This window comes from Gobio gobio, assembly GCF_949357685.1.
Source record: "Gobio gobio genome assembly, chromosome: 25".
In the NCBI taxonomy this organism is placed as follows: domain Eukaryota; kingdom Metazoa; phylum Chordata; class Actinopteri; order Cypriniformes; family Gobionidae; genus Gobio; species Gobio gobio.
In genome coordinates, this window is record NC_137121.1 from 15903009 (window position 1) to 15913052 (window position 10044).

The 10044-nt window shown below is 38.7% G+C and overlaps 2 protein-coding genes across 4 annotated transcripts in view; one reads left to right on the forward strand and one right to left on the reverse strand.

Moving 5' to 3' along the window:
• The first annotated feature begins 152 nt into the window (after positions 1-152).
• On the forward strand, positions 153-3049 carry ciapin1 (cytokine induced apoptosis inhibitor 1). 2 transcript variants are annotated; one of them, XM_079810016.1, is made up of 9 exons: positions 153-281; positions 1029-1188; positions 1288-1431; positions 1518-1597; positions 1774-1942; positions 2061-2134; positions 2227-2345; positions 2423-2504; positions 2596-3049. In XM_079810016.1, exons 1-9 carry the CDS (start codon positions 234-236, stop codon positions 2704-2706), a joined length of 987 nt encoding a protein of 328 aa, XP_079666142.1. In that variant the 5' UTR covers positions 153-233; the 3' UTR covers positions 2707-3049. The 2 variants fall into 2 exon arrangements, with proteins under 2 accessions (XP_079666142.1, XP_079666143.1); XM_079810017.1 differs by having other exon boundaries at positions 188-343.
• The window catches only part of prmt7 (protein arginine methyltransferase 7), a 10709-nt gene continuing 3674 nt past the window's right edge, over positions 3010-10044 (reverse strand). Inside the window, exons 5-17 of one of the 2 annotated variants that reach the window (XM_079810015.1) lie at positions 9680-9792; positions 9374-9603; positions 8226-8406; positions 7923-8047; positions 7707-7842; positions 7530-7613; positions 6749-6796; positions 6575-6664; positions 5946-6107; positions 5779-5853; positions 5508-5668; positions 4652-4748; positions 3010-4476 (exon numbers count right to left, since the gene is read on the reverse strand). In XM_079810015.1, coding sequence (XP_079666141.1) covers positions 4318-4476; positions 4652-4748; positions 5508-5668; positions 5779-5853; positions 5946-6107; positions 6575-6664; positions 6749-6796; positions 7530-7613; positions 7707-7842; positions 7923-8047; positions 8226-8406; positions 9374-9603; positions 9680-9792 — 1661 coding nt within the window. In that variant the 3' untranslated portion in view covers positions 3010-4317. Of the gene's footprint in view, positions 4477-4651; positions 4749-5507; positions 5669-5778; positions 5854-5945; positions 6108-6574; positions 6665-6748; positions 6797-7529; positions 7614-7706; positions 7855-7922; positions 8048-8225; positions 8407-9373; positions 9604-9679; positions 9793-10044 lie in introns of both variants that reach the window. The other variant, XM_079810014.1, reaches the window with a different exon arrangement.

Sequence of the window (10044 nt, forward strand, 5' to 3'; positions counted from 1 at the left end):
ATAATATGACAGTACGAAATTGTAATATCAATTAAACTGATAACACACACTAAAGAGTTAAAATATGAAAACCGTTTTTAATATTCATTGTACTAATCAATCACAGAAAGTTTTGGGCCACTAATAGGATTGCCGTTCTACTCGTTTATTCTAACAGCAGATGTCATCATCGCACCGCGACGCCTACATACAACAACCCGCGACGTCCATCGTGACCTATTTTTTTACGGTCTATGATCGTGACCGGTGTTGGAAAAACATTTTTTGGATACGATAAACAGGTTGGACAGCCGTTTATTATTTTGTCAGAAAAACTTGTCTTTGTGAACATTCTGTTGTATGGGTGAGTTGTCTGATATTTGGCTAAACTGAATGGTACGTTAAAGCTCTTTTGTTACATTGGCAAGGTGATCTCACTGTCTTAGAAGCACAATGGTGTCTGTTTACGTTGTGTTGTAACTGCACTGTCATCATGATTCAGCCGATTTGACTGTAAATGGTCAGTGTATTTATGACAGTTCCACATTAAACTACTATATATAATGTTAAATATAATGTATAATAATTCAATGTGGGAATATTTGAGGGTCCTGATAATGTCAAATGTCTTATGTTAACTGTGAAAAGTGGCCTAAATTATGTGCCAAAAATCATTAGGATATTAAGTTAAGATCATGTTCCATTAAGATATTTTGTAAAGTTCCTACCCTAAATATATCAAAAATGTATTATTAGTTGTAATATGCATTGCTAAGGACTTTGTTTGGACAACTTTAAAGGCGATTTTCTCAATATTTAGATTTTTTTGCACCCTCCAGATTTTCAAATAGTTGTATCTCGGCTAAATATACATAAATGGAAATCTTATTTATTCACCTTTCAGCTTATGTTTGACCCTTATGCCTGGTTTTGTGGTCCAGGGTCACATATGTCTTTGAGTATCGCAAAAATATTGTAGTGTGAGATCAGTATCGTGATATGTATCGAATCGTGACATAAGTTTATCGGTACACCCCTAATATTAATAGGTGATGGCAGACCTTGGACTGAAGGAGGGGGACAGGGTCCTGTTGATATGGACTCAGCCATCATCTCCCGCTGCACTGAAGGAGTTTGCTGAAAGTATTGGCTCTATAGTTGGTAACCAGAGTCTGGTGTCTTTGGAGAACATGGAGAGACTACAGCTTTGTAAGTACAGAGGCATATGAGTTTATTTCTTGCGAGTTAAAGAATGAAGTGAATCGTTCACCCAAAAATGCTCACATATCTCATATCTGTCTGTTTTAGCTTCTAATGCAGCTTCAAGTTATGACTGGGTTCTCTCAGGCTTTCAGGCTGATAGCTCACCAATTCACAGTTCTGAAATGCTGGCTGAGATCGCCAGATTGATGAAACCCGATGGGAAACTTGTGCTAGAAGAGCCAGTAACAGGTATCAAATCCAGAACGGCACAGGCTGTACAACATCCTCAAGTGTAATGAATCAGTGCTGACGCAACGTTTCTCGTTTCTTCTCAGGCTCTGAAGACAGCAGTGTGAGAACCGCTGGGAAACTGATGTCAGCTCTTAAACTGTGTGGATTAGTGTCTGTCGCAGAGGTCAGCGATTTTATTAAGTTGATTCAGTGTTGTAGTATAGAATATATACACACTTTTGAACTGGCCTACTGAAACCATCTTTTTGTAAAATACAATGAGCAAATAAAAAGTGCATTAAAATCAGAGGGTCCTAAAGTCTGCATGTCAGCTGAAATTAAAGTGTTTATTTTTCACAGGTAAAGACAGAGCCGCTGAGCCCAGAAGCAGCCGCAGCTCTGAGAGAGCGCTCAGGGTTCCAGGGTAACACTCTTTCAAGGGTGCGAATGTCGGCATCTAAACCTAACTTTGAGGTCGGATCCTCGACGCAACTGAAACTTTCCTTTGGCAAGAAAACGACTACGACAGGTCTGTGGTTTTTAAGCATTTCCACATTAAATGCAACACAAGGTCAAAATGTTGGTTCATGTTGATGCGTCAATTAAAAATGGGTTAATTAATACATTCACAACATTTGTTTTCACAGATAAACCAGCTCTTGATCCAAGCACCGCACAAAAGTGGACTCTATCAGCCAATGATATAGATGACGATGATGTGGTATGTTATGATCTATTTTGACATCTGTCAGTCCAATGCCTTTTGTGTATTACCCATACCCAGCATACTGCTTTGCTCCTTCACTTCTCTAGGATTTGGTGGATTCTGATGCACTTTTGGATGCTGATGATCTGAAGAAGCCTGACCCGTCCTCCCTCAAGGCTTCCTGTGGAGATGACTCCAAAAAGAAAAAAAAAGCCTGCAAAAACTGGTGATTACCTCAAATAACAACATATAAAGCCGTAAACAATGTATCCATCTACTAACTGGAGCGTTCTTGGTCTGTAGCACTTGTGGTCTTGCTGAAGAATTGGATCAGGAGAGTAAAGCCACTCAGAAAGCCAGCCAGCCCAAATCAGCCTGTGGAAGTGTACGTATTATTCATTAAATCTATTCATTTCTTTGTACCGGTACTTAGTTTTGTATAAATTTATGACTCCTGGCTTCTTTTTCCTCTCTAGTGTTATCTGGGCGATGCCTTCCGATGTGCCAGCTGTCCATATCTTGGCATGCCTGCTTTCAAACCTGGAGAGAAGGTTCTGCTGGCCAACACTGACATAGCTGATGCATAGATGCTCAGTTTTGAGACATTACTACATTCCGTTATGATTCTGCAACATCAAGGCCCAGATTACATTTCCATCAGTGTAATCAACAGGGACACCGCTCACCGAGTGTCATTTCCGTCAATTGAAAGCACTAAAGTTATTAAATACGTGTATGTTAATACATCTTGTAAACGTCTCTTACCATCAGATTGGTAGTCTTTAAATGTCATATGGTATCCAGAGAAATCCCAGACTAATTTGATGTTCAAAATATGAATAAATCTCTGCATTCTATCAATCTTATCTTCATGTATAAGCAAGGAAAGTCCATTTTGAGTAAAATTTGTTTTATTTGAAAGTCCAAAGCAGTTTGCCTTTAGTATAGTGTGATTTATTTCAAGCTAAAATGAACTGCTTAATCAAATTTGCCTTATATATTCATATACACTGGTAAGACAAAGCATTATGACCAGTCACAGCTGAAACAAATATGTAGATCATCTCCTAACAAGGCCACAGATTAAGGTCTGGGTAGAGTAGATGGTAAGCAAACAATCAGTTCTCATAATCGTGTTGGATGCGGGAGAAATGCAGGAAGAAAGATCTGAGTGACTTTGACAAGGGCCAAATTGATATGGCAATGCGACGGTGTCAAAGTATCTCTGATATGTCAAGGCTTGTGGGTTGCTCCCTATCAGCAGTGGTGAGAATTTACCAACGGTGGTCCAAGGAGGGACACACCGACAACAACAGGGTGTCGGGTGCCCAAGGCTCATAGGGTCCGAGCCAACAGGTCTACTGTAGCACACAGTCACATTTGTTTTTTAATGATGGTTACATGAGGATTGTGTCACAACATGGTGCATCATACTCTGCTGCGTAGCCACAGACCAATCAGAGTATCTATGATGTGTGCAATCAAGGCCATTGTAGGCACTTTCAACAGTGGACACCATCGGAACTGGACCTTGGAGCAGAGTAAGGTTGTTAAATGGTACGACGACGAGTCTTATTTTCTTTTACATCACGGTGTCGGGGACGCCCCTTCATGAAAATGGTGTCCCTGGTGGAAGTGACCTCTTTCAGCAAGATAATGCACCCTGCCACACTGCACACATTGTTCAGAAATGGTTTGAGGAACATGGATTCCAAATTCCCCAGATCTCAATCCAATTGAACCTAAAGAACTTGAATGATCTATTGCTAACATCTTGGTGCCAGATACCACAGGACACCTTCAGGAGTCTAATGTCCATGCCTTGGCGGGTTTGCGCTGTTTTGGCTGTAGAGGACCAACAGCATATTAGGCAGGTGGTCGTGTTTGTATTATCACTACTTTAAACAGCATCATGGGACTTGTGTAGTGCCGTACAGTTTGATCTGTTACCATATAGGATGCAATCAGAATGAATCTCTTCAAAGGACAAAGTAATATCTCTGATGTATTTAAAAATGCATTTACACACATCAGCTAGTCTAGATAAGTTACTAGATCATCACCACTGAATATATGAATATTGTGGGGAGGATAAAAACAGCTAAGTCCACAGTCATTAAAACTCTTTGGATAAGCATTGTCTTGAAAAAAAAACGTGAACAACTGATAACCTAGGTTCGTTGGAGTCTTGGTTATTGTCAAGGTTCAGTGGTGGAAAAGTCCATTTTAATGTCACCAGTATGAGGTTCAAAGGTTAAATTGTAGGAAAGATCTTCCCTTCCGTTTCCAGAAGTTTCCCTCACAGATCTGAAGAAGAACACTCCTTGTTTCCGGTGTGGGTTCCATTCACAAGCTCCCTGTTAAATGAGAAAAAACAATTCAGGTGAATTAGGTCAGGAGAGTGACACCTGATTATTATGGTCTTATTTGAGTTTCCATTTCAACTTCATTGAGGAAGATTTATGAAGACTGACATTTCATCTAAATGCAGATATTGTTTGTATAATGAACAGGATGATTTTTAGCAAGTACCTCTTCATTGACCGGCTTGGTTAGGCCCATGCTTACAGTGATGTCCTCAGTCAACTGATACTCCATCCAGAGAACAACACCATGACAGCGTCCTCTCCTGAAACATCAGTATCAGTCAAGAGCATTGCTGTTGTAGCTGCCATCACCTATACAATATCTATTAGGGGTGTATTTTTATTGTATTTAAGATTTTTTTTTAGAAGAAATAAATACTTAGATTCTGCAAGGATGCATTCAATTAATCAGAAATGACAGTAAAGACATTTATAATGGTAGAAAATAATGAAGAATGGAAGAATAAATGCTTTTTTTTGTTTTAAATCAAAGAATCCAAAAGAAATTCATAATAAGAAGAAATGTTTCACCAAATCAGCATATTAGATTAATTGGATAATGTGGAGTAATTACTGCTGAAAATTCAGCTTTGCCATCTCCGAATTAAATTACATTTTAAAATATGAATATACACATGTTAAATAAATAAATATAAAAATAAATGAATAATACCTGTATATTAAAATAGAAAACAGTTATTTTAAATTGTAATATTTCACAATATTACTCTTTTACTGTATTTTTGATCAAATAAATGCAGCCTTGATGAGCAGAAGAGACTTTAAACATTTAAAAAAAAAAATCTTAACCCCAAACTTTTGAACGATAATGCATTTCAATAATTATATATATCATTTTGTAATATAAACATTTAAAGCAAGATTAATTTGAATTTTAGCATTTAAATTCACGCTAAAACATAATTGATTAAATTTCTGTCTATCATATTTCAAAAAAGTTTATTTTTATAAACAAATTATTATATTATGTATTGTGCAATATAATAATATGTTAATTTTACCCTGTGAATGGCACAGTTCCATCACTGTTGATTGGTTGTTCAGGAACGCATTGTGTGAAGTCAAACGTCATGACTGGATGTGGTTTTGTTAGGGCACGACAAGGGTATTCCCAAAGTGGGTGTGGCTCGGCCTCCCAGGATTCACGGAAATCCAAAGATCGCTATGGGTGGAGTTAATTTAAAAGGCTTAGTAAATCAACTGCATTAAAATGTCATGTAAATTGTAAAATTCAAGACTGAGTTCAGACCAAATCCTGTAACTAGTACTTACCTGAATCATCTCATCCATAGGACTGACGTCAAAGCCCTCGCAAGTACCACAGGGAACTCGGATTCGCCACAGATCCTGATACAAAAATGTATAATGCATAAGTCAGTTAGTCTGTAAATGTGTAATACAGAAATGAGAAATTAGAAATGACAAGAAAAATTGTTTACCTGAAATTCAACAGCGACTATGTAAAGTGTGGCAGCACGAGGCAAGATGGCGGCGTTGGGCTGAAGCAGCTGGGCCAAAGCGGTGCGGCAATACCAGAAGAACAGAGAGTGCCACGGCAGAAGACTGGTGCTGAAGTACGGCTCTCCCATCAATACTGAGATCTGAAGGGAGATTTCAAGCTGCTTTTATTTGATCAAAATAGTAAAAACAGTAATATTGTGGAAATTGTATTACAATAACTGCTTTACATTTTAATATATGTTAAAATAGAATTCGTTCCTGTGATGCAAAGCTGAATTTTCCGCATCATTACTCCAGTCTTCAGTGTCACATGATCCTTCAGAAATCATTCTAATATGCTTATTTGATGCTCAATAAACATTCCTTACTCTTATCAATGTTGAAAACAGTTGTGTTGCTTAATATTGCTGTGATACACTTACTTGAAATCGCAATCTTTAGTAACATTATAAATGTCTTTACTGTCACAATTTAATGTATCCTTGCTGAATCTTACAGACCCCAAACCTTTGAATGGCTGTGTATTTAAATATGTGATAAATTCAGATTCTGCGGTCTTTGAAATCCACAAATGTATGTAAAGTACACAGATTCAATTAGTTTGTACCTGATTTCCTTCTAAATCAGCCAATGACAGCTGATCAGGTCGTATTCCCAGCAGCTGTACTCCATGCTTCAGCGAGTTAGTACGTAGCACCTGTGAGCAGGAGATAAAACGTTTCAGTACCAAGTACCAATCCAGTCAGAACTTATGTGGGAACTTTTAGCTTCCAACTCTCACCTGTTCAATCACTTGTTTTGCCATTCCAGAGTTTTCCAAACTGAAAACCTGAAAAGAGAGAAAGGTTTATACAGCATACGGTTCTGTTTCAAAACCTAGTAAGCTGCCTACCTAGACAGTATTATAAGGTGTCATAGGTATGCTCCCAATACCTTGTTTCAGCTACATTTTAAGGCAGCACTGTATTTTTACTTCACAGAAAACACAATCCCAGAATACAGAGATTATTTGTGTAGTTAGCTCAGCAACATGCTAACATCAAACTGTTGATAGACAGTTTGTAACAGCGCTACTTGTTATTTACTTGGTATATATAGTTAATTTCAATTTAAATACCCTATATTGCATTGTTAGCTTAGCAACAAGCTAACATCAAACTATTAAAAGTCATATAGTTGCTTATAATTGACCTAAAATTGATAATTTACTCGATAAAAACAGTTCAGTTTGACTAAAAGAGATGAATTATCCTATACTGCATCATTAGCTTAGCAACATGCTAATACCAAACTCTACTGAAATCAACTGTAAGTCATGTAGTGCATATAGTTGCTTATAGTTAACTTAAAAATTTAGAATTTACTCGTTCATTTTCATTTAAAACAGATTATTTACCCAATCTTGCATTGTTAGCTTAGTAACACACTATCATCAAACTCTGTTGGTCAATTGCAAGGAATGTGGTGCGTAGAGTTGCCTATATTTACTTAATGTAAATATGAGTTTTTGAATCAGCCCTAAATTTGTGAATCTTATGCCCTCAAAAAAACAGTCTACTCACCTTTTTAGATCCAAGTAGATGTGCATAAATAGGTAACAGGCTCCCATCACTGACGGATAAACACACACTGTCTGGTTTCAGAATCTGCAAGCATACATGCAAACACACTAAATCGTGAGATCGCCAGAAAGCGGCACTTCCATGTAAATCAACAGTGAATGTAAAAGTATAACGTACACTGCGTAATGCGGTCACATAACTCTCAGTCCTCCGCTCGTCATTTAGTTCCCCGAAACGAGGCCTCGTCCAGACCAGGTGGGCCTGACAGGTGCAGCATGGCCGAAACTGTGCCGCTTTGACATCATTTTGTTCACTAAAAGACAGACTGTCAAAAAATATACTGTCTTCCTCATAGGCGGTGTCTAGAACACTGATCAAAATACTCATCTTTACCTGTTCGTAAGGCTGTACCAGAGACTGTAGTCATCATGGGAGACAATTAAGCTCAGCTCTTCTCCTTCTAAAACATTCTTCTCTGCAGGAAGGAAGTAGACACTCTGCATCCAGTGATCCCTCCACTGCACATCACACGATGCAAATATATTTATAGCAAGTCAAAATAAGCTTATTGTCATACAGTGCTCATATCATGCAAAGACATTCAGCCCCAAATGTTTATATTATTGTTCATGTCAAGTAAGACAATTCTTGATATTATTCACACATTAATATTAGTGGCTAAGCACCAGTACTTACAGGGTAAGTATGAGGTTCTGAATATGTCCAACTAGGGGCCATAGTGCACACAATGTTGCCATCAGGGTCCATGTCAATGTCCCACCAGGATAAGACTACCTGCGCTTTCCCGCTGGTCTGGGCCTTAAACTGTGCCGTGTAGGACTGAGCAGCACTGCTAACCGGCTTGCTGAAATCAACACTAGAGTGGACAAATTGATCAGTTAAAGGGTTAGTTCACCCAAAAATGAAAATGATGTAATTAATTACTCACCCTCATGTCGTTCGAGACCCGTAAGACCTCCGTTCATCTTCGGAACACAAATGAAGATATTTTTTTTGAAAGCTGATGGCTGAGAAAGGCTTCAGATAGGCCTCCATTGGCATTCAGTACATTTGCGCTCACAAGACCCATAAAAGGCACAAAAAACGTTGTTACAAAATCCATCTCACCACAGTGTCTCTACAATAATTTTACGAGGCGACGACAATAGTTTTTGTGCGCAAAAAAAATCAAAATAACGACTTTATTCAACCTCTTCTTGTCTTCCGTGTATGCCTCCACGACGCATGCGCGAGAATATGACGTAGCGCCGGCGTTCGGGAATCCATGAAATGCACACTTTAGCCCCATTTTGAGAACTACGCCGAGACCTAAAGCACGATCAATGTAGAATTCAACAGCTTAGATATGCGCGTCTTCCTCAGCTTGTAAACAAATCGCTTCTGGGTCATCTGTCCGAATGCCGGATCTGCGTCATATTCTCACGCAGGCGTCGTGGAGGCATACAAGGAAGACAAGAACAAGTTGGATAAAGGCGTTATTTTTATTTTTTTTTCTGCACAAAAACTATTGTCGTCGCTTCGTAAAATTATTGTAGAGTCACTGTGGTGAGATGGACTTTGTAACAACGTTTTTAGTGCCTTTTATGGGTCTTGGGAGTGTGAATGTACTGAATGCCAATGGAGGCCTATCTGAAGCCTTTCTCAGCCATCAGCTTTCAACAAAAATATCTTCATTTGTGTTCCGGGTGTCGAACGACATGAGGGTGAGTAATTAATGACATCATTTTCATTTTTGGGTGAACTAACCCTTTAATTATGCAATAATACCCCCCCAAAATGGCCCATTTGAATTTAGAGAGGAGAACTACCATCCCAACTTGTACCTGAACATGGTGCAGATGGGCCCGAAGGGAGTGAAAGACTCTGGAGACACCTGGCTAAGCTGGATGTCACAGACAGAGGGCGCTCCTGCACACTCCACTACAACAGAAGAGGGCAGCAGTTTGTTCCCATCCACCTCTATGGGTTGGATCTGTGACCACTTCCACAGCATATCCGACTCCACCAGCTGGGCATAGACCGTGGCACGGTGTGGCACAGCTTCACAACCTGCCTGTCCCAGTGAGAGCAGCATTAAATACTTAAAACACACAGCTAAATGTTTAACTGCAAATTACAACTGTATTTACCTTGACAAGGTGCATGTGTGCATGTTCATAGCTGGGCAACGCGCCTTCACCGATCAGCTCTGTATCGAACAGCTCCGTGACAAGGATGTTTGCTCGTTCTTGCATGTCTCCATCTGCAGATACAAATTCAATTATATTTGCAAGGCATTCAAGGTGATACAAATGAGGTTGTCCATTTATATTTACAATATGGCACTTAAGTCGCTTATTTATTTAGTAAAAAAATCATATATATTATGAAATATTAAAATTTTGAATAATTAAACTTTTATAATTTAATTTAATATACATATACATATTAGGGCTGGGCAAATTAACGCGTTAACGCGGGCGATTAATTTTTTCAGCTTAACGCATTAAAAATA

Excerpts from the sequence above, each read along its gene's own strand:
- ciapin1 (XM_079810016.1), top strand. The coding sequence starts at position 234 with ATGATCGTGACCGGTGTTGGAAAAACATTTTTTGGATACGATAAACAG. Across the intron at positions 1,189-1,287 it reads CATGGAGAGACTACAGCTTT|CTTCTAATGCAGCTTCAAGT; the intron begins GTAAGTACAGAG and ends TGTCTGTTTTAG. Across the intron at positions 2,346-2,422 it reads AAAAAAGCCTGCAAAAACTG|CACTTGTGGTCTTGCTGAAG; the intron begins GTGATTACCTCA and ends CTTGGTCTGTAG.